General features: G+C 35.4%; 1 protein-coding gene across 1 annotated transcript in view; it reads left to right on the top strand.

The window, feature by feature from the left end:
* Positions 1-25,746, top strand: part of LOC110447628 (protein disulfide-isomerase TMX3-like) — a 234,982-nt gene that overhangs the window by 189,534 nt on the left and 19,702 nt on the right. The window contains exon 10 of the mRNA XM_021493466.1: positions 21,754-21,807. Within this exon, the coding sequence (XP_021349141.1) occupies positions 21,754-21,807 (54 nt within the window). The remainder of the gene's footprint in view (positions 1-21,753; positions 21,808-25,746) is intronic.

Genomic DNA, 25,746 nt, shown 5'->3' with positions numbered 1-25,746 from the left:
TTAGATTTATGTGTTACTGCAGCATCATTTAAATGTACTGACTATTTCTTCATTGTTTACATCATGAGCTTATACAGTATTAATTGTTGTGATACCATTAGCTTGAGTCAGGAATGTGCAGCAACTGCAACAGAGATTTAAATGATTACAGATTCTAGTAAAAAGTGTGGTGATGATTTCAGAGCTGGTGATGTAATAGCTAAATACCTGCAGAGAGATAAAGTTGGTGGCGATGTGTCAACACTTGATGGTATTTCAATAAAACACCCTAGTAGATGATGCTACTGAGAGGTTTGTGTAGGTGTGCCCCTCCCCTCTCCCAAACACCCTAATCCTGTACCCTCCATACAGTCACTTCTCCCCCGCAATATTAGTAACACACTGTATGATTCATGTGTGTTATTCATGCCAATTACTTTAAACCAATCCTGACAAATAAATGTCTTAGGTTAAACATTCCACCCAATAAAGCCTCAACCTTCTCCATGGGTCAGGACAGGAAAAACAGCAATTTAATTTGTATTACATTTCCTGATACAAGGTCAGCATGCTGATAGTCTGCCTTCATCACTATCAGTGCGATTAAGGTGGAGAGCCCTTAAGTGCTCTGTATTGTATCCAACCAAAAAAAGTTTTTCTACATTTTTAGCAAGTCCATTAGAAGAATAGGTATAGCAGTACCCATGCCGTCAGCATCCCACTTGGTTAAAGTTTTTGGGCAAGCTGTGTTTTGGTGTTTAACTCAACTTTTAATTAATTTTACATTGTAATGTGGTTACAGCAATTACTTGGAGGTTTTTAGCAACAAATCGGACCATATTTGCTCATTATTGGTCTAAAACACAAGTCTTTCGGAATTGGTTAAAGTTTTTTGGCAATTAAGTTCTACAGTTTAAAGTTATAGGGCAAGTTCCAGTTCTTTTGAAACAACTAGGCAGATTTCAACTAAATTTGGCAGGAAGCATCCTTAGGGGAAGGGGATTCAAGATTGTACAAACAAATATCCCTACCCCCTGAAGGGGTAAATTTGATGGTATGCCTTTAGGTGAAATCTCCTCAAAATTAGGAACTTGAAACTTTGAGACATGGTAGATTTATATATGGAGAAGTGAACAACACTTTCAGATTATATATATGACCCCAGGGACTGGGTTGGGGGTAGGGGGTGGGGGTGTCTGTGGGGGGTCATGGTGATCAAATATTTAAAAAAGAAAAGAAGAAAAAAAAGGAGTTTTATCATATCAAATCAAACATTATTATGAGTTCTATATTTTACTTTTACAGTAATTTATTTTTTATTTTAGCATATGGTATAAGAGGGGGTTACTTGAGGGATAAGGGATATAAAATAACAATGTTTGAAGAAGAACTTGTCAGAAATTGTAGATATATATGGGGAAGTGCACCAAACTTTCAGAATTTTGATATGATCCCTAGGGTTGGATTCAAATATTGAAAAGAAAAGGAAAAAAAAGGTATTATAGCATATCAAATTAAACNGGGGGTAATTTGGGGGGATAACGGGAGTGTGCTATCGACAATGTAGTTCTAGTTTCCTGATCTATTATCTAAGATGGGACATCCTGTAATGGTCCAATTACTGTTAGCACTTTTTACAAAAATAGACAAGCTATGCTGCTCTCCTACAGCACTTGTTATGACTTGTAGTTGTTTGCCCAGTTACTTCAGCAGAGAGTTCTAAACAGAGAAATATGTTTATCATAATTTTCTTTTTCTGCAAAAACATCTCACGATTAAAGGATCTAATCCACTCACCCCTTATTATAAAATAGGGAGCTTATCAACTGTGCATGAAATATCATCAAGTTTGTCTTCATTATACTTTTTTGCAGCATTACTGGGAATCATTTCAAAATGTTCTAACTCTATAAAAAGGCACACAACGTACAATTTTCTTTGTAGGAAGATTGAGGAAATAACACAAATTTAACAGGAAAATAACATTTGAAGGCCTTGAATACTAGAAAAACGGTGAAACACTCTACTTATTTATTTCAATTCGTGTGTCAAATGAGTTCATAGATTACATGTCCACATGGCTAGAGATAAACTCACAGTAGACCTCATTTCTATTGATTTCACTATAGACAATTTCCATATTTCAACAATAATAGTTTTGTGAGGCCTTTGGTGAAGGTTGTTGTTTCTATATTGTTTTTGCTCTGATTGTAGAGTTCAGAGTGTTTCCTGGTTTCACGTTGGAACCTGTTTTTTGTTTTGCAGGTTTTTCCTGTTCTGATCAAATCTTTGTTTATGGTCTATTTACTTACTAGTGTTCCTCACTTTATAAATATTTTTTCTTATTTTGTGAGTCTTGATCGAATAATATCGATTTGTTTTATGGTTAATATTCAACAGAAATTTGTATGGTTCTGTCCTTCAACAGCAATTCAAAATTTTGTCTAAAATCAGTTTTCTACCAAAAAACTATGTTAATGTCATTCATATTATCTTATATTGTGCCTTAATTTTTCAAAAATTGAAGCCAAAGAAAAGTCAATGAATGATAATGATTGTGGTGATGTAAGGTTCCAATTACTTCTGTTCTAGAAGCCATCATGTAGCTCGTAAATATTTGTATAAGGGCCCTGCATTGAGATATTTCTTTCTCCCACACTTCACAGGTGCGTTCCGTTTTTACTAGAGAAAAGATAAATCTGTCAAAGTTTACCTAGATAAAGACAGCTGGCTTTTGCCTATATTCTGAAAACATCACCGTATCACAATAGGATCACATCATCAAATGTCATCACTTTCTGCACCCTCACCGTATCACAACAGGATCACATCATCAGTTTTGGCCCAGGTTAAAGTTTAGTGCTATTTATTTCAGTGGTAGGGGTGTGTGTAAAAACTAATAAATCACTGGTGTACGATGTAGACAGACAAATGTCAACCCTCTCTTTGAGATTGCTCTATCTATATAACAGTTGAGTGACAGATTCTATTTATCCCCAGATACATTGTCTATCTCTGTCCATCTGTCCATCCACAAACTCTTTCCCAGAAGATAGGAAAGTTCTGATACTATGATTGCTTTCAAACTTCACAAATTTGATGGTCATTATGGAAGAAACATTAATATTCCTCTTGGTTTTGGAAGCCATGACCTCAAGGTCAAGGTCACTGTTTCTGGAAATGGATCTTTATATTGCTGGTAGCTTTTGCTTTCATCTTTTTAGGAACAACCCAATTTTTTCTTTGGAGTTTATGACATCTAAAACTTCCCAAGTCAGAAGAAAATATAGAAAGTTGCTGTTTTAACTTTAACAATTGTATTTTCATGGCTGTCATATGAGTATCGAAGATAACAATACTTTGAATGAGTTGTTTGCTGGCAATACATTAAATAAGTTAAATATGTTGACAATACTTTGAGTAATATGTTGACAATATTTAAGTGAGTTATATATTGACAATACTTGAGTGAGTAATATGTAGACAAATTTGAGTGAGTAATATGTTTACAATACTTTGAGTAATATGTTGACAATATTTGAGTGAATAATAAGTTGACAAAATTTGAGTGAGTTATATGTTGACAATGCTTTGAGTAATATGCTGACAATATTTGAGTGAGTAATATGTTGACAAAATTTGAGTGAGTAATATGTTTACAATAGTTAGGTGAGTTATATGTTAACTATCCTTTGAGTAATATGCTGACAATATTTGAGTAATATGTTGACAACATGTGAGTGAGTAATATGTTGACAAAATTTGAATGAGTAATATATTAACAATACTTTGAGTAATATGTTGACAATACTTTTAGTAATATGTTGACAATATTTAAGAGAGTTATATGTTGACTATCATTTGAGTAATATGTTGACAAAACTTTGAGTAATACGTTGACAATATTTGAGTAATTTGTTGACCATACTTTGAGTAATATATTGACAATATTTAAGAGAGTTATATGTTGACTATCATTTGAGTAATATGTTGACAATACTTTGAGTAATATGTTGACAATATTTGAGTGAAATGTTGACAATGCTTTGAGTAATATGTTGACAATATTTCAGTGAGTATATGTTGACAATACTTTGAGTAATATGTTGACAACATTTGAGTGAGTAATATGTTGACAAAATTTGAATGAGTAATATGTTGACAATGCTTTGAGTTATATATTAACAATATTTCAGTGAGTAATATGTTGACAATACTTTTAGTAATATGTTGACAATATTTAAGTGAGTTATATGTTGACTATCATTTGAGTAATATGTTGACCATACTTTGAGTAATATGTTGACAATATTTCAGTGAGTATATGTTGACAATACTTTGAGTAATATGTTGACAACATTTGAGTGAGTAATATGTTGACAAAATTTGAATGAGTAATATGTTGACAATGCTTTGAGTTATATATTAACAATATTTCAGTGAGTAATATGTTGACAATACTTTTAGTAATATGTTGACAATATTTAAGTGAGTTAAATGTTGACTATCATTTGAGTAATATGTTGACAATACTTTGAATAATACGTTGACAATATTTCAGTGATATGTTGACCATACTTTGAGTAATATGTTGACAATATTTGAGTAATATGTTGACAATACTTTGAGTAATATGTTCACAATACTTTGAGTAATACGTTGACAATACTTTGTTTAATATGTTGACAATACTTTTGAGTGAGTCATATGTTGGTAAAATTTGAGTGAGTTATATGTTGACAAAATTTGAGTGAGTTATATGTTGACAAAATTTGAGTGAGTAATATGTTGACAACATTTGAGTTAGTAATATGTTGACAATATTTGAATGAGTTATATACTGATAATACTTTGAGTAATATGTTGACACAACTTTGAACTAGTCTGGTGTGTATTGGGTACAGGGTCAATGTCAAATCATATTATTACATCAAACAAGAAAACGCCCATAGTATGTGTAATATCATTGAAGAAATACCATGCCATGCATGTTTATTGGATTGCTACATTCCAATCAGTTTAATGCTTTCTGTGCAATTTCTTTGAGTAATACAAGACCAAATTGTATTTGGCATACACAATCAAGATGTTCCTGTTATTTTTGTCCTGATTTCAGCAGACACAGATATACATATTATCAAACCAAATATGTATCCTTTTTCAGCTTACAGTGCCTGTTAGCTTATGTGAAGGGTTTGTGGTTAATCAAAATGAATTACTCTGACCCACTTTCAAGCTCACAGGTGTCAAATAGTTTGAAACCTTTCAACAACTTCTTCTACAGATCCATGAAGCCCACAATAAATTGCATTTAGTCTGTAACATGCTAGGCCATCTAACTTGTTAAAACCAATTATGGCTGGTAGCTGAGCTAAGAGCAGTGTGAGTTGAGAACTTAAAAGGTTTTTTTGCTGCCCTTACCCTACCATAAGTAGAGAAAAAATCCTGTGGGGAAGGACATGGGTTCCTGCGTGCTATTGTATCAGTGTTATAACACATATATTTATACTGTGATATGGTTCCATGTAGTGATCATAACATTACATAACATGTTCATGTATTTAATTATAGTTTCATGAAAAGTGTATTAAGGTTCATGTGTGGCTATAAAGGTTCATGTGTGGCTATATAGGTTCATGTGTGGCTATATAGGTTCATGTGTGGCTATATAGGTTCATGTGTGGCTATATAGGTTCATGTGTGATTGTATAGATTCATGTGTGGCTATATAGGTTCATGTATGGCTATATAGATTCATGTGTGGCTATATAGGTTCATGTGTGATTGTATAGATTCATGTGTAGCGATATAGGTTCATGTGTGGCCATATAGGTTCATGTGTGTTTGTTTAGGTTCATGTGTGACTATATAGGTTCATGTGTGGCTATATAGGTTCATGTGTGGCTATATAGGTTCATGTGTGATTGTATAGATTCATGTGTAGCAATATAGGTTCATGCGTGGCTTTATAGGATCATGTGTGACTATATAGGTTCATGTGTGGCTTTATAGGTTCATGTGTGATTGTATAGATTCATGTGTAGCGATATAGGTTCATGTGTGGCTATATAGGTTCATGTGTGGATATATAGGTTCATGTGTGGCTGTATAGATTCATGTGTGGCTATATAGGTTCATGTGTGATTGTATAGATTCATGTGTGGCTATATAGGTTCATGGGTTGCTATATAGGTTCATGTGTGATTGTATAGATTCATGTGTGGCTATATAGGTTCATGTGTGATTGTATAGATTCATGTGTGGCTATATAGATTCATGTGTGGCTATATAGATTCATGTGTGGCTATATAGGTTCATGTGTGTTTGTTTAGGTTCATGTATTGTGGTATAGGTTCATGTGAGGTAAGTACCCTGGTTTAGGGACTTGTCTAATGCGATATAAGAAGGAAAGCCAATGACTGTCATGAAGACAAAGTACACTAAGAAGATGATTGTATGGTTTACTGTTGACTTATATAACTTTGAAAAAAGTAGGCTGGTAATTTAGGACGGTAAATAAACATGCGTTAGTGATGAGTTATAGCTATCTGACAACCAGCATATACGTCTTCCTCCTCCTCCTCCTTCTCCTTGTCTATCTCCTGACCCTCTGTATCCACTGTCTGCAGCTTAAAATGATGCATTGGTCTAGCGGGAATTAGGCCCGCTTAATAATAGTGTGTACACCAATTGTTACATAACTGTCTGTCTGTGTGTCCTTCATTTCCTCCTCCTATCATGCCAGTTGTGGTGACATGTGACACATGTAGCTGGATTCTGGAGATACCTGGATGTGGGGCTCCCAAAGGGGAAACACCTTTCTGTAACTACGGGGATGCATTATAATAATGACATGTCTAAAATATTTAAATTATATTTTTCTATATTTATACATCAAAATGCAGTTTTTTTTTACCAGACTTGATATGGATAGTATATAAGTAAATAACTCTTTCACATCAATTTTGAAAATTTAAATGCAGAATCAAAATAATGTTACCATACTAATACATCCCCTGTTCTGGCCCCCATGTAGACCTACCTAGATCTGTGCCCAGGCAGTGTCAGCCCCAATCACAGGTTGTCTACATCCTTAAGGTCACAGATCTGGCTCCCCTACCTGTAGCTCCAGTATTTGTTTTACCTGGTATTAAGGCCAAGGTTTGCAACAATGTAACCCAAACAAACACAAGTATCCCAGGTATTGTTAGTGATGGCATAGCCCCAACGATAAAACTTAACGAAAATCTCCAACATAGCAACAAAATCTCTAGTAATGCAGCAAAACCTCAAGATTTACTAACCAAGTATACTGCAGTACAAATTATGTAACACCTAAATAATAATTTAGTTTATATATAACTGTCACATATAAATGTCACCCTGGTAAAATACTAGCCACTTCCTACCAACTCTGCTAGGGAGATTTTCTCTTTAGCTCATTCGGTAGAGCGTAGACTAGTAAGCTAGAGGTCCCGGGTTCAACTCTTAGCAAAGGCATTGAAAAAATAATGAACTTTGTTACATAAATACAAATTTGCCATGTTTCAGGAAATTACACACTAATACAAGTTTAAGATGTTCATATGGGATCACACAAATTTATACAAACACATGTTAAATAATAGTCACACATACATGTAAGTATGTTGACATTACATACAAGCTCAACATGTGTATATTGGACACAACTGCAAACACAACAAGATTGTTAATGGACATATATATATAAACAAAAAAATATCATAGTTACAATAGAAAGAATTGTGTTTTTAATTATCCCCAGATTTTATGTTAATTCATATGAACAAGATATTGAAGAAAATAAAAAAATAAAAATGTATTATATACATCCCATTCCCACTCACAATATATTAGGCCAATAAAGGAAGGTTGCAGAATAAAGGTCAATATTGAAAATGACAATATAAATGGCAAGGTTGCAAATGACAATTGTAAGGTCAAGAGTGGAAATGACAATTCAAAGGTCAAGGGTGAATATGACAATATCAACATAAAGGTCGGAAACGACAATTCAAAGATTGGCAGGGTCGAAAAGTTCAGTATTAAGGTCAAAGTTGGGAATGACATTTCCAAAGTCATATTTGAAATTACATTTAAAGGTCAAAGTCAGAAATGTCAAGTCCAAATGTCAAGGTTGGAAGTAATGATTCAAAGGTTGGAAATGACAATACAAAGGTCAAGGTTGGATATGGCAAGTCAAAGGTCAGGGTTGTATATGACAAGTCAAAGGTCAAGGTTGGAAATGACACTGTAAAGGTCAAGGTTGATAATGACAATTCAAAGTTCAAGGTTAGAAATGATAATATAAAGATCATGATTGAAAAAACCCAGTCAAAGGTCAAGATTGGAAATGATGATTAAAAGGTTGGAAATGTCAAAATAGGTTTTGATGGTGGAGAAAAACCAGAGTACTCAGGGTAAAACCACTTATCTGCGGCCAGTGCATCAAGTATATCAACCTGCAATACACCATACCTTTACTGTGTCTAGTGTCAGGGTCAGTACAACAAAGGGAGGACATTATTTTATATGTTTGTGGTTGTTTAGTACCTATTGGGCTTCATGACGAGAAGAAAATATAAGATTTACAGAAAGACACAAATGATTAAATGCCTGTTTGTTATTTGTTTACAGGAAGAAAGTAATTCACTAAAGTGAAATGTTATGAAATAAGTAGAAACAACTTTTTCAGCATCAATCACTGGGATTTATTTGACACAAACTAATTATAATAGAGCAACATTTTTAGGTAAGCTAATTAAATGTTGCAGTTTGAACATTTATATAAAGTAATTAACTGTGAGGTTTATTGGACTGGAAAAACAGATTGATGCTGTAATGAGGTAGGACTCACGCTGGAAAGTCTAAAATAATGTCAGAATAAACACTCTCCTCCATACCAGTGATATAAAACTGACATAATAAACACTCTCCTCCATACCAGTGATATAAAGCTGACAGAATAAACACTCTCCTCCATACCAGTGATACAAAACTGACAGAATAAACACTCTCCTCCATACTAGTGATATAAAACTGACAGAATAAACACTCTCCTCCATTCCAGTGATATAAAACTGACATAAGAAACACTCTCCCCCATACCAGTGATATAAAACTGACATAAGAAACGCTCTCCTCCATACCAGTGATATAAAACTGACAGAATAAACACTCTCCTGCATACCAGTGATATAAAACTGACAGAATAAACACTCTCCTCCATTCCAGTGATATAAAACTGACATAAGAAACACTCTCCTACATACCAGTGATATAAAACTGACATAATAAACACTCTCCTCCATACTAGTGATATAAAACTGACAGAATAAACACTCTCCTCCATTCCAGTGATATAAAACTGACATAAGAAACACTCTCCTCCATACCAGGGATATAAAACTGACATAATAAACACTCTCCTCCATACTAGTGATATAAAACTGACAGAATAAACACTCTCCTCCACACCAGTGATATAAAACGGACATAATAAACCCTCTCCTCCATACCAGTGATATAAAACTGTCAGAATAAACACTCTCCTCCATACCAGTGATACAAAACTGACAGAATAAACACTCTCCTCCATACTAGTGATATAAAACTGACAGAATAAACACTCTCCTCCACACCAGTGATATAAAACTGACAGAATAAACACGCTCCTCCATACCAGTGATATAAAACGGACATAATAAACACTCTCCTCCATACCAGTGATATAAAGCTGACAGAATAAACACTCTCCTCCATACCAGTGACATAAAACTAACAGAATAAACACTCTCCTCCATACCAGTGATATAAAGCTGACAGAATAAACACTCTCCTCCATACCAGTGATACAAAACTGACAGAATAAACACTCTCCTCCATACGAGTGATATAAAACTGACAGAATAAACACTCTCCTCCATTCCAGTGATATAAAACTGACATAAGAAACACTCTCCTACATACCAGTGATATAAAACTGACATAATAAACACTCTCCTCCATACCAGTGATATAAAACGGACATAATAAACACTCTGCTCCATACCAGTGATATAAAACTGACATAAGAAACGCTCTCCTCCATACCAGTGATATAAAACTGACATAATAAACACTCTCCTCCATACCAGTGACATAAAACTGCACCACTTCAAATTATTCAATGCTCCAGAAAAAAAATCTGGATTGTTTGTCTTGCACATTCTCTACATGTTCAACTGAAATCCTACGCCTTATAAAGTAATGACATTTTGATTTGTCAATCAATGTTTGAAGGAGAGTGACTGCAGAGCGTTAAGGACATGTCTCCCTTCATCTTGACTTGTGAAAAGAATATCTACTAATTTTTTTTGTCCACTGAGATAAAGAGCAGATCTGTATGTGTAGTTCGGATGTTTTGATTGTTAGATAAGTTTATATTTCATTTGGAATTTACACCTCCATTTAAAACGGCTGTTTATTTTATATTTGCTCTGTTCTACTACCGCTGTGAAGACTGCGGCCGTGGACTGTATGGTCTGGTGTTCCTGGCAACCTGACTGCTTATGTAGGCAGGTTCTACACAAGTTTTAAATTCTGGAAAATTAAAAAAAAACAAAGTTTCAATGAACCATTGGCTGTTTCTCATCTTTTGTATAGACATTCGACTTAAGGACAACAAGAATATAATGGACTATATGATAATTTGTCAGTGTAAAGTCAGGATGTAATGTCAGAGACTATATATATACCAGCCTTATAGTAGCACCAACTCATTAAAGGTGTTATACAGGATCATTTGTGATGCTGTCCTTAACCACTCCAACTGTCTCAGTCACCTGTCAGTAAAGTGAGATGTTTGTAATTTGTCAGCTGTTTATTGAAATTTAAGGCAGGTGCCCAAGAAATCTGGTGTTGGGTAATTAATTATAAGGTGTTGTGAAAGGAAGACATTGGTAAATACTAAAAAAAATGCAAAATTAGAGTCACTTAAATAATGACCTATATTCAAGGTCACTGGGGTAAAATTTATTTGAACACGCCGACAACTTCTATTAAAAAAAGTTCAAACCTTAATATTTGGTCTGTAGCTCATTAACATGGATCGTTACAAATTGAGCAAAAAGAAATGACCTTGACCCATATTCACAGTAAGAGGAGTCTAATTTGTCAAAGCAATCAGACAACTTCTAAAGAAGAACAGTAAGGCAAATAGTGGCGACATATCCTCAGTAATTTGTTGGCATAGAGTGCAATATATGCAGAATGTCAGAAGAAATGACCTTGACTTATCGTTAGAGTCACAGGGGCCAGCCTTGTTCAAGTGCTCAAACAACTTCTACAAAACATTAACATTTAAAGATCTAAAGGTGTGATAATTCTTAGGTAGAAGCTTGCTGCCAATGAGTACTGTATGGTTTGATTTTGCTTTGCAAGTAGCTTGTTGACATAGAGTGGTTCAAGAACAAAGGCAACATTAATCAGGTGACATGGCACAGGCCCTTTTGCCTCTTGTTTAAATATGATTCACATTCTCCAATTCCCTGACTGGTTATTATTCCCCTACCGGTGAAACCTGGGGGACTATAGGTTTCCTCTCCATCCATCTGTGTACGTACGTACGTAACACCAATGTTTGTCAGCGCTCTAGCGGCTTCATTCCTTGAGGGATTTTGATCAAACTTCAAACAAATACAAAGGACCATAATATCTCGAACAAGTTTGAATTTCAGGGTTGTTAGGTCAAGGTCATTGTTACTATTTTTAGAAAATCCTTGTCAGCGCTCTAGTGGCTTCATTCATTGAGGGATTTTGATCAAACTTCATACAATTACAAAGGACCATAATATCTTGGAGAAGTTTTGGTTTCAGGGTTGTTGGGTCAAGGTCACTGTTACTATTTTTAATAAAACCTTGTCAGCGCTCTAGCGGCTTCATTCCTTGAGGGATTTTGATCAAACCTCGCACAATTACAAAAAAACATAATATCTCGGACAAATTCGAGTTTAAGGATTGTTGGTCGAAGGTCAAGGTCACCCTTACTATATTTAGAAAATCGTTGTCAGCACTAGCGGCTTCATTCCTTAAGGGATTTATATTAAACTTCATACAATTACAAAGGATCATAATATCTCGGACAAGTTAGAATTTCAGGGTTTTGGGGCACCATTACTATTTTTAGAAAATTTATTGTCAGCGCTTTAGCGACTTCATTCCATAAGGATAATAATATCTCGGACAAGTTCGAGTTTCAGGGTTGCCGGGTCAAGGTCAACGTTACAATTTGTTTAGAAAATCCATTGTCAGCGCTCTAGTGGCTTCATTCCTTGAGGGATTTTGATCAAACTTCACACAATTACAAAAAAGACATAATATCTTGGACAAGTTCGAGTTTCAGGGTTGTAGAGATGAGGTGAAGGCCACCGTTACTATTAATACAAAATCCTGGACAAGTTGAAGCCAGTGATGGACTGATGAGCGATATATGATTTGTCCTGTTCAATTCCGATTATCGATAACAAATTTCATAATCAATATGATCGGTTCATTACTGAACTTAAAGTGTCAAATGTGTATGTAATATACAGTATACATTGAAATTCATTTATTCTGATTTTTTTTACAATGTGACTGACGGTAATGTAAAATAGAAACATTACATTAAATTCAGTTGCAAGCTAATTGTATACTTTTCATTTTCCCAAATTAACACCAAAGGGCACTATTTATATAAATCATTAAAGTGTAATAGCTAACGGGGGCCAATAGGGGACATGTGTTGCTTTAGCAATACTCAGTGCAATACTCAGTATGCTTGTTTATTGTGGAATTCCAACATGTCTGATATGTATCCTACAATGTACATGCACTTCCTTTGATTTTCACTTCCTAAGTAATACACAATGATAGAAAGCAGCTGACAATGTTAGAATTGTCCTTGGCTGATAAGGATAAAGAGCTAGTAAATGGCTCTTTTGGTCAAGTTTTTGTTGGTATTGGTGCCAAAACTTGTACATGGCTGTTAGCTGTCCCGGTTTTAATATTCCAGTTTTACGTTCTTGAAGGGTTGTTGGGTGAACATTTCAGGCTTGATAGCCCAGAAGTGATGAAAGCTATGAGGAATTAATAGCTGTACATATGATTGTATTGCACCGGTACTTGTTGAAGTGCCAGCTACATTGCCTATCAGCGCCTACCATGACCACGTCTGACCATTCACACCCAAACAACATTCTGTTCTGCAACTTTCATTTGAAATCTGATACAATTCCAATTTGGTAGAATGTGTTTATCACTACTGCAACAATTTCCTTGCAGTTGCTTTCCTTGTCCAGTTTTTATGCCCCCACATTCCGCAAAATACTGGTGGGGTCAATAAGTGTTTGTCTTTTCCATTGGTCCATCTTCCTGTCCGTATATTGGTTAGACTTTGCATTTATCCGCATTACTCGAATAATCAAATCCAACAATCACCAAATTTCAAAAATGTACATATGTGGATCTTGAGGAGTACGTTTTACACAAATGTATCAAATATAGGTTGCATTGACCTTTATTTGTCTCCAACGCTTCATATGTGCATTCCCCTTTATGCTAGGGAAAATGATTAATAGAATTTGGGTAAGACAGAAAAATCTCAACCTGAGAGGCAAGATTCTTAAATGTCTAGCCCGATGCTTTGCAGAGGGGGACATTTAAGAAGGTTGAGATTTTTCTGTCTTACTCCTAAAGTGGGGAATGATAATTTTTCTACCACATCAAATACAAGTGATAATTTCATGAAATGCAAAACATCTCCCGTGATGTTCTTTTGTTGACATCATACAATTAATATGACAGGGCAGTTCTCCCTTCTTTACTCTAGGGTATTTTAGACAGAAATATCTTTCATTGACCAGAATTGTGGATATGTCTGTCAAATGGGGGAGAAAAATCTGTCTTGACCTACCTAGGGAAAGACTGCTTACAAACATTATTATACTGAAAATGTGACTATTGAATCCTGATTCATCAATTTTGTAATATTATTTTTTTGCACCTGTTTAACTGGATTCAACAGCCTTATGCTAAACTTCAAAATGCTTTTCCTTGGGTTGATATTTGTTCGTCTAAACCTTGCAGCATATACATATACCCGAATGTGGTATCGCTACAATGTTACAGTATGCCTGTGATGATTGGGACATGGTATCACAGTCCATTAGTCAACAATGTACTGTAACGAGGAGAAAACAAATGTATTTTCACCAGTACTCCACGGAATGACAATAACCAGGTGTTTTGACAGAAATGTATGGTACCACGAATGCAGTATGTTTACTGCCAAAATCAGCAGGTTGTAGCTAGTCTGTATCAGTACAACATTGGGCATCAGATTTAGTGGTTGTGGCAGGATATATTTTGGTTACCTGAAATTTGACAGTTTGTAGAAAACACTCCTCTAACGAAGTCAGAAGTAGTTACATACAAACTGTCTGTTGTGTAACACAGGCAAGGCAGACCTATTTTTTGAGGGGGGAAGGTAGAGTTTAGACACGTTGGTTTAAAACATCCAATCCTCAAATACTTTGGGATTGAAATTTCAACCCGAACCATTCAACAGTTGGAAAAGAAGTGGTGCAGATAAATATCTAGATGTATCATCTGAAATGTTCTGTTGCTTGTGTTAAAATGATACACTGATAATGATAGTTGGTTCTCTTATGGAGGGGGTCAGGGAGGGGTCAGAGGGGTCAGAGGGGTCAGGAGGTGGATTAATTAATTAACCCTTTAAGCCCTGATGATGCATTAATGCATCACCAGGCCTAGGCTGAATGATGGTTCCCCTATGGAGGGGGTCAGGGAGGGGTCAGAGGGGTCAGGGCAGTGGATTAAGTGCTCTTGCCTTTAGATGGCAGTGGTTCGATTCTCAGATCAGATGTGAAAAGGTATTGGGTGGCACCTGCCCTTAGTCATGTACATGTACGTGGGTTTTACTGACTTTCGTCCCACGTTAAAACCCGGAAAGACTGCACGCTTCCCTCCGGCAAACAAGATTGAGTGATTAATATATATGTAAGTTGTTTTGTAATTGAGTTACAATAAATAAAATATATAAAGAGGACTTCTCTTATTGGAAGCAGTTTTACTGTTTTAATTAAAATGTTGTGTGCTGATGAACAGTTTCAGTTGGAATGTTGTCTGCTAGTGTATTGGGTTCTCTAACAGAAAGTTTGAAATATAGGTTAATGGTTGAAATGTACAAATCTGGCCTGTAAACATTTCAGACTGGTGTTGTTTTTCTGTCAACACTCTCATCAAAAGTGTTTTCAAGTTTAAAGCTTAGTGTCAGGAAAATCGCATGGGAAAATAAAATAAATGCAAAATCATTACAAATAATTCATGTTCTTGATATATACTAGCTGAAAAAAGAAACTGTGCATGCCTAAAATGTGTTATAAAAAAATGTGTATGACGTAGAACAACAAGGTTTTCAGGGACAATTTATTTGTTATTTATTAACACTTGCATTCCATTTTCCACGTTATGGAATCAATAAGTTTCGCTCAGGAGTGACGTAAACACAGCAGGGGTCAATACTGAGTTCACAAAGTTAATACCTCATATGTCCACCGTTTGCCTGAATGCAAGCCTGGCAACGTCGACGCATGGAGCCTATCAGATGGTTCAATAATGCTTATGGATTGGCATTCCAGATCTGTACCAACGCTGCAGCCAAATCAGCCAACGTCACCGGTTGATTAGGTAATGCCTGTAATCTGCACTTCATTTCATCCCAGACGTGTACAATGGGCGACAGATCGGGGGATACAGCAGGACAGGGCAACACGTCAACGTTCTGCTGGGCCAGAAAGACCATAGCGACACAAGCTGTGTGTGGCCTGGCGTTGTCCTGCTGTAGCGTAATGTGACGCTGCTGCCCTTGCACGAATGGAATGACGTGGGTCCGGAGGATCTCGTCACAATAACATAGCGCGTTCAAATTCCCATTAACAACCACCAGAGGCGTTCTCCCGTTGGCTGTGATGCTGCCCCAAATCATAACGCTGCCTCCGCCAAAAGAACGTCGTTGTACCACACACGCGTCACGGAAACGTTCTCCAATGCGACGATACATTCTGGAACGTCCGTCACTATCCAGGTGGACTCGCGACTTGTCCGTAAACAAAATGCCTGCCCAATCCCGTAGAGTAAATCGCAGATGCCTTCTGCACCAGTCCAGACGTGCTACACGATGACGTGGCAGAAGTACTGGGCAGATTGCAGGACGTCGCGGACGGATAGAGACAACGGCTTGGCCCATACCAGCTTGAAACATACCAATAATCCGGAGGCGGTCATTTTCATTGAGCATTAATCACAAATTAAAACGTTATAATGCTGTTTTTACTGTTCATTGGTCTCAACAGAGTGACCCAACAGTTGAAAAATAAGCTTTCATTGTCGAATTGGATGGCTGGATGAGAAAAACGAGGAAACTGGTCAACGCCTATAGAGAGCAAACTGCACGGGAAAAACTGTCAATGACACACGGATAGTGTGTATGTGTCATACTCGGTCATGTGTGTGAATTTTCATGTATATATAGTTGGTAATACATGTTCTATAACAATTCTCCGCATGCACAGTTTCTTTTTTCCGCTAGTATATGTTTCAAAAATCCAGTTTATGAGATTTAATTGGCTTGATGGTTTTACCTGTTTTTGCTATAAGATGTTGAATTGTAAGGATTTGTTTCAATAAATATTCAAAAGATATCAAAATTTTTGAAATCATTTTTGTCTCACCGCAACGAAGTAACGGAAACAAGACTCAAGGTGTTGCTTTTCCGTTGCTGGCATCAATATTCAGTTTTTGTGTTTAAGTTAGTTTCTCTGAAAGTATAAGTGCTAGATTAACCGAACTTGGACCATAGATGCATCTTAGGTAGTACATCTCAACCCATACATCAAACAGTGGTCCATTGACTTTGTCAGCCTCTCCATCAACATTAGGTTTTCGTGTTTAAGTTAGTTTCTCTGAAATGTGCATAGATAGCGGGGCACAGGCGATACATACCAATCTGAATGGCTTGTTATTGGAGAACATTTCATTTAATTTATTGTTGGAATGATATAGACCTAATCAACTTTCACACTTTTGTGACAAGGAGATTCAAATATATTTTATTAAGTACATCTTTTATGATTTGTTTCAATATGTCAAAACATTATTTTACTTTCATTTTTAAGCTAAATGTTGGTAATGTTAAGTTTGGGAATCCCCTTGTAAAGTATTCAACTGATAATTAAAGCAAGAGTTGGTTACCAGCACCAAATGTAACAGGAGCTGAAAAATGAACGGCCAGAGTTTGGTTTATTCTGGAACTCCCCAAACTCTAATCAGATGCTCTACCAATTTAGTGCCCTGTTTGCCGGCGATCGACCCAGTCTAGTTCTACTACATTACTAAAAGAAATAAGTATATATATTCAAAATTCTGTATAGGAATATCCTGTTAACAACAAAAATTCAATAAACCTTTAAATGGCTTGCCTAAGGCAAGGTAAATTTATATCTTAGATATTAATATAGCAACACCATTAAGATGTTATGCTAGGAAGAGATAAAGCTTAGTAATTTTCAAACTGTTCAACAATATAGTTTGAAGCATGACAAGATTGACAGTTATCTCCCTTGCAGTGTCAGTATCATGATACAGAGATAATAGCCAGGGTTTACAACTGAATTCCATTCTCATAAATGGCACTTGCAGAAAGGACTTACTATTCTAATTTGAATTGATTTTCTGTTTGAGATAATGAAACAAAAGTTTCACTTCATCTGATATATATAGCATTTTTAAACTATATATAATTTCATGCTTGGGTGTTTTCAAGTCAGAGTGGTCAAAGAGTTTACGATATAGGTGGCAATCCCATTGAATTTCAATACATTTCCGAATCTCGTTCCGATAGGGTGTAAGAGGTACTAAGTGCAGGGTCATAAAGTTTCTTGGTGTGAATCAAGTGATGACTTTTTAAAACAAAAAGTACATTAAAAAATATTGTGTAAGAAATGCATTGCATGAGAGTTACATTTTTCTGATATTATTTAAAACTTCCCAAAAAGTAATAAACAAAATAATTTTATTTTGCACTTTGTCCTTTCAACGTTTACACCCCATCCCTCCCATCGAGATGCACACCCACTCAGAAAACTTTCACGTCATAAAAACCGTAAATTTAAAGCTGAATAAACCTGTCTGTCAGACTTAATTGTGGCTGACGTAGTGGTGGCAGTCCTACCAGACGTTACCTAACCCAGAAGACCACTGTTTTCAATCACTCGAGGTTTAACAATTCACTAATGCATGTTGACATTCAGCTGTTACATATGTCAATTTAGCATGTCAACTTTGTTTGTTTATAACAAAAGGATAGGTATTTATGGATGAAACTCGGTATAATTCAGACGCCAGTGCAACTTGACTTGGCCTTCGTCTTTGATACATTTACCATACAAACTGCAAAATGACACTGCAGAAGATGCAAGTATGTGACATTATTGGAGAACAGTCCTGTTTAAGTTGTTTTGAGGACTTCATAAATGTTATGTTTTTACCCCGATGAAGGTTAACCTTTGTGTCATCAGCATAAAAGTTATCCGGTAGAGCAATCAAGGGGTTCAACAAGATAAACTATTTTGTCACAGTCGTTTAGACATTGAACAAACTTTGAGGAAAAACAGTTGTATTAAAAGAATGATATCAAATTAAAAGTTATATTGTATGCTAAAGAAACACCAACACTATTAAAACAAATCTTACACTAAGACAAATCTTACGAAACAAAAGTTAATCAATCTCCATCTTACAGACAGTTGTGTTTTGACGATGTGAACCAAGTACTTTATGTATACCTACTGACTAAAAAATAGAACATGACGTAAACTTGAGGTGGTACTTAAAAATTAACGCAAGGTGCTTTTTTATGCGCCTGTCAAATTTGATGGGAGTATTATGGTATGGCGTTGTCCGTTGTCCAGCCGGCCGGCCGGCTGGCATAAACTTTGTTTGTCCGGCAATCTCCTCCTACATTGTTCGACCAATCTATTTGAAACTTGGTATACATTATAATCATGATATGGAGTTGGTTCTCCTTCAAAAGAATTTTGATTCAACGATTTTTCCAAACGTTATTGCCCTTTGTTCATTTCAGAATTTGAATTTTGTCCGGAGTTCTTCTCCTACATTTTTCGACCGATCTCTTTGAAACTTGGTATACTTTATAATCATGATATGAAGTTGTGTCTCCCTTAAAAGAATTTGATTCCCCATTTTTATTTTCAAAAGTTATTGCCCTTTGTTTATTTCAGTATTCGATTTATGTCCGGCAATCTCCTCCTACATTTTTCAACAAATCTCTTTGAAACTTGGTATACTTTATAATCATGACATGAAGTTGTGTGTCCCTTAAAAGAATTTTGATTCAATGATTTTTGCAAAATATATTGCCTTTTGTTCATTTCAGTATTTGATTTTTGTCTGAAGATATCCTACATTTTTTTTAGCATATCAGCTAACCACTCTTAGAATGATGCAGATCTTATTTCAATTTAAGAAAGTATATAACACTATATGGCATTTGACGGGCGTATATTGTTCCGCCCCTCGGTACTCTTGTTCTGTATTCAAAGCTGGCATTCAACGCAACGACAATTATTATAAATAAGTAATGCCCAATACAGCAATTTTTCAACGTAATAGTTTATTATTTTTGTACAAAATTTGAATAATTCTTCTATTTCCTTAAATATAAGCAGCTATTGCAGAATCTGGTAATGTGCTTCTTGTTATTCCAGCCAGAATGGTAGATTTTTGTATTTCAGATATAACCGACCTCGTCATTACATGATAACAGTCTGGTGAGGATCATGCAATGCAGCAATGAAAGTGAAACTTGAAGTCGAAATGTAAACTTGCCATATTTCAAGCGATATTCTTAAAATTACATTCATGTTTGGTATTGCTTGACATTCTTTGAAATCATTATATCAAATTAGTCATATAATGGAATGAACACAAGTGTTGAAAAACACAAAATACAGTCAAAAGTTAGCCAGTGCAAATAACCCTTGGTAGGACACTGCAACATCGTGACATTGAGGGAATGTATGAATTATAACAGTGTATCATTTGTATGAATACACTAATGAGTAAAGATCTCTGGCATAACAATAACTCTCATGCAGAATCGGAATGAAAAATCCTGTCAAATATGTCAACAGAACTATAATCTGGGAAGTACTCATTTTGGTTACTTTGTATAAAAAAAACTGTGAACATGGACTTTGGAGTCTTCATGTAGTGAACAGGGATTGCCCCACCCCATCCCCAACCCCATCCCCCGCCGCCCCCAAACACAAAGAGATATTTGGGAAGCCTCATGTGACATCATGCCTTTACTTGATACAAGGACAACAATGTCACCTACATCCCATCAGTTATGATAAATGGAAACACTCCAGAGCCTAAGGACAAAGCTACATTCTTGTTTATTGATATTTACTGCTTTCATTTGGAATGTTCGTGTAGTTGAAAATCCTGTCACTCTAAGTCTGATGTATCACCGTAGGGGACCACACAGGGTTAGAATGGGAATGCAGGCCTATTCCACATTGACGGGAGTCCCATGTGTAAGATTTCTATTTAAATGATATTTTTATGTCTTTTATGACAGGAAATGATTGAAATGAATATATAAGCTCCGTAGATCTAGGTTTACTCTGTCAAATAATAACGCGCCAGTAACAAAATAAAAAAATCTTACGTAATTATCAAATATGTTCATTCCTTCCAAAAGTATAATGTTTATATGTTTTTAAGAAGCGCTGAAACATGATCAAAATTCTTTTATCAAAGTTAACAAAAAAATAATTCCATTTTCTTAAGGAAATGTAGAAAATAAAACACTTCAATTAAAAAAGGAAGTTTTGAATTAAATATCATTTTGATTCCATTACATTAAAGTTCTCCTGTTGCTGAAATGTGGCACAAGTTTTAGTTATCTTTATTTCATCTGGAGCTTTTACAACGAAACTGTATACTTACTTATCACTGCTGCTGTGAATGGGTTGTAATTGGACATGGTGACCTTCGTCACTCACAGATACTGAGTTAAGGCAGTAACCAGCACGGTTCTTCTAGCTGGAAAAGTAAAACATTTTACATATTAAAATGCTTTTAAATGATGGAATTGGATCTCAACAATTTCTATATCATAATGGTATGTCTCAAACCTGGAATACTGGAAAAAAGGTAGCAAATGAAGAAACTATTAGTATATTTTTTAAAACATAAGAGACCTTACAGGAAGTTATTGAGAAGCTAAGATACAACAAATTTCATGTTTTGTATTTGGTATAACCCATCAAAGTTAAGGTCACAACTTGAGGTCAAAGTTGTAATGATATTTTTGAATGCCCTTAGCTTACTTAATTTGTTACTCAAGACTAGGGTGTGTCCGTATAGGTATCTGTCTGCATATGACCCTCAGACTGTTGCAAGGACATTAGATCCCTTATAAACAAAATCATTGTGATCAAATGTGTAAAGTAAAAAATCTTTATCCAGATCTACTTATATGGTTTCATGTGTGCAAACAATACATACAATGTGGCTGGTCTATATCAAATATTATTACTAAGGGACATAACTCTTTTTACTGATCAAATTTGTAGCCAACTATCATTCTCTGAAGTGTTCAAACTGAAATTTTGTATTTTTCAGAATCAAAGATATGGTAAAAGTGTTAGCTACACAACACAAGGACAGATTTCACAGGTAAGACTGCATCCACAGGTTAGACAAATATCACAGGTAAGACTACATCGAAGACTGCAACCACAGGTAAGACAGATTTAACAGTTAAGACTGCATTCACAGGTAGGACAGATTAAACAGACAAGACAGAGACCATTGTTAAGACAATATCCTTTGGTAAGACAAAGTTCTTTGATCAGACTAATTCTGCTGGTAAGATATATTGCATGGGAAAAATGGATTTCACAGGCAACACAGATTTTGTAGGTAAGGCAAATGAATGTTAGTGTCTTAAAATTGTGGGTTTATTTTGACAATGTCATCAAAGATTGTAGATGGCATGCCAGGAGGAGCTGTCTTTATTAGCCCACCATCATCTGATGGTGGGCTATTCAAATCACCCTGCGTCTGTGGTCCATTGTCCGTCCGTCCTTAAACAATTCTTGTTATCGCTATTTCTCAAGAAGGATCTTTCTCAAATTTCATATGTAGGTTTCCCTTGGTCCTAAGCTGTGCAGGGCAACTTTTAAGACTGATCGGATAAACGACATGGCAGACAGGCAGCCATATTGGATTTTGATAGTGAAAGTTTGTTATCGCTATTTCTCTGGAGGTACCTGAGGGATCTTTCTCAAATTTTATATGTAGGTTCCCCTTAGTCCTTAGCTGTGCAGCAGTGCCTGAAATGGTCGGTCGCCCGCTCTTCAATGTCGGTTAAAGTCTTGCTCGAGCGACCAAAAAAGTTGTCAAAAGTGAGGTAGTCACTGGCCCAACAAAAATAGTTTGGGCGACTGTCAAAAAATTAGTGAATAAAATAAATTATAGTCCCTTCAACATTAATTTGGGGGCAGTACATTTTTCAGTTGTCATTACATCGATTTGAATCAAACTGTCCGTGATTTAGAAAATGTGATGATTTTTTTTTCAGATTTTCTATACAAATACTGCCAGGGTGTCTTCTTTGAGGTGCAAGTTTTGTGTATTTCTTTTTTGGAAGACCTGAATGGTGTGGATCATGTCAGGTTTTAACTAGGGTTGAAGAATTAAAAAGATAATGCTTTATTCTGTTTTTCATGTTACAAACAATGTCATGTTATATGTAATTTAAATGTGCTGAAGCATTGTGTTAAATGCTGTGGAAATATTTCTTCCCAAAATTATTTGGGCCACCAATATGTCATTTGGGCAAGTACTTCAAATTTTTCACTCGCCCAAAAAAATAAATTTGGCCCAGCCAATACAGGTTCCCCACTATCCTTTATTGTTCATGTTTACTTTTGAAACTGATCAGTTAAACAAAATGGCCTTCCGACAGCCATCTTTGACATTGAAGGTTTGTTAGTACTATTTCTCAGGAATAACTTGAGGGATCTTTCTCAAATTTGATATGTAGGTTCCCCTTGATCCCTCATTGTGCATGTTATATTTTGAGACTGATCATAAAAACTCATTGGCTAAAGGAAGAACTAAACAGATCTTTCTCATATTGCAATGATCGATCCTATTTCTTTCACATTATTAATTAAGTACTGTACTAGTAAAAAAGTGAAATGACAAACTCACTTTGAAGGTTGGCTTTTATACACATCGGTATTAAGTTTAGATCAGAAGTTAGCTCAAGGTGCATTTACTGTTAACATGACTCGATCAAACAGATTAGAGGAAAGAAGAGAAAAGATCGAACTGACAAAGAACTAATGAAGATGATACAATGGTGGACGCCAAGATCCCTCTGGGATCTTTTGTCTTTTAAATGCAACCCCAAAGTATTACAAACATTCCCCATCAGCAGAACACTTGAAAATATACAAACTTTTCCCGTTGATTATTCAATAGTCCATCTTAACTATAACAACAGTTAATGTTGATACACAATGAAAGTTTTTTTTACTGAAGTCTGTCTTGTAGAAATATATATTTTTGAATATATACTTTAAATATTCTTCATTATATCTTAATCTGATACTAAATTGTTGTAAATCAGAGAGTTCGATTACATGATATAAAGTTTTATAAGTTAAATTATTTCCCCTGAAGCACATATAAAATGCATTTGCAAAGATCTAACTTTTTAAAGTCTAAAAATAAAATTGCTTTATCATGATTATTATTTCGGTTAATAGTACAGGTTCTTGTTCAGCGTTATTACATGGTGTGTGTGACAGGGCCGAGCCAAGTGTTTGGCGGAACTGTTAGAATATGGTATCAAAGCAGTTTTGTTGTACAATCTAATCAGAAACACAGGGAACATCCTCACACTCTCATAAAACTCTCGTTTATCACTCTACAACACAGCAGTTTACAGGTTTCTTCTCTTTTACAAAACTACTATTTCCAATCGTCTGGTCGATTAATTGTTCTAGATTGTTCATCAGCATAAGCCGTGTTTCCTCACCAATGATACACAGACAAGATTTTTAACAGCTTTCTCAGATACCTGCTTGTTATATTGTTTATTTCTGGTTGAATATTCTCTACCTCTTCCCTGCTATCATGCCACTATTTGTGATATCTACATTTTGTATGCCAGTGTTCATTCAGTATACTAAAGTATTATCAGGTGCCTGCACCAAATCAAAAGTCAAGGTCATTGTTGAAGTTCATAGGTCAAATGTATTTGTTTTCTTGTTCTGACAGTACCTTCCTCTTTACTGCATCATTAAATTGACAGTTACCAAGGTAACGTAAAGGTACATCACTCCTAGATAGTAAACATCTTAAACTATACTGATATCTCAATGAAAGCTACTTCCACTAAACAGGAGTGATTTAATAATGTCTGGTCATAAGGTCAAGGTTACTGGTCACTGTTATAAGTCAAGTTTCTTCATTTCATTATTATCCTATCTATTACTGTTGATACTGTGGTAAAATCAACAAATTACTGCTAGATAGTGACTCACACAAGGTGAGGTCACTTACAGTTCAAAGGTCAAATGTCTACAATTTCTGCATAACATTACTACATATGTTTAGATTTAAAGATTTTTACATAAAAACCTGCATCACTTTATTGTATTCTTTACAAAACTCAAAACTCACAGTAAAACAGGGAACATTTTTCATGGAACGTTCAATTAAGCAGCAAAGCCAGTAAAGTGTCCAATATCTGTAGCTATATACAATCTCAGATAGACTATAAGTTACCTGACTGTGTATCATAAATATATCATCATTTTCGGCTCTGGAACTGGAACATGATGTTGACTGCTTAACAGTCAAACACAGAGAAGTTTGGGGAACATTATAAAGGTATATTCATTGAGTTACTAGTTGTTGGCTGATCCACCAGTGTTTTACCGCTCAGGATATCTATCTTTTAATTCTCACTGCAAATTTGTTTGCATCTTAGACGCGGCTTTAAATGTTGATTGCAGCCAACAATAAAGGGAAAACAAATCCTCCGTTTCTCTGCAGGAGACTGATAAGAAACCAGAATTTGATGGAGTGATCTCCCTCGGCTGTTGATGAAAGTCAGATAAGTTTTTTGATGATTTGCCATTCTGGGACTTATATAGCTGAGGATGCGTAGGTGGTTTTATAGCATTTTAAGCTTTGTGTGGTATAAGCTTAACATAAATACTGCAAGATGTAAATATTGATGGATTGTTGTCAATTTCATGTTATGTAGAAATATTTAGTCATACAAGTACATGGTCTTGTTAATACATGTTGCAGGAATATTCTTTCTAGTGGTGAGATACATTACACTGAATTCACAAAGAGTTTATAATAAATGTATTCATTTGAAAGCGCTTACGTCTGTACATAGTTCCCTTGGTCAACAAGTATCGTATAAGCCTTTATGTCAACAAACAACCTATTGTCTTAATTGACTTCAATGTCAAAACAAAATGTGCCCTTTTTATTTTGCTTGTAAAAAAATATCCAACTTGTCTAGGCCATCAATAACCATCCAATTTGTCCTTAAGAGTCTTATACAAGGTACATATCTTCAAT

Source organism: Mizuhopecten yessoensis, unplaced genomic scaffold (genome assembly GCF_002113885.1).
Source record: "Mizuhopecten yessoensis strain PY_sf001 unplaced genomic scaffold, ASM211388v2 scaffold3537, whole genome shotgun sequence".
Lineage (NCBI taxonomy): Eukaryota > Metazoa > Mollusca > Bivalvia > Pectinida > Pectinidae > Mizuhopecten > Mizuhopecten yessoensis.
The sequence above is the reverse complement of the archived record's forward strand: the minus strand, read 5'-3'. Positions and strand labels throughout refer to the sequence as shown.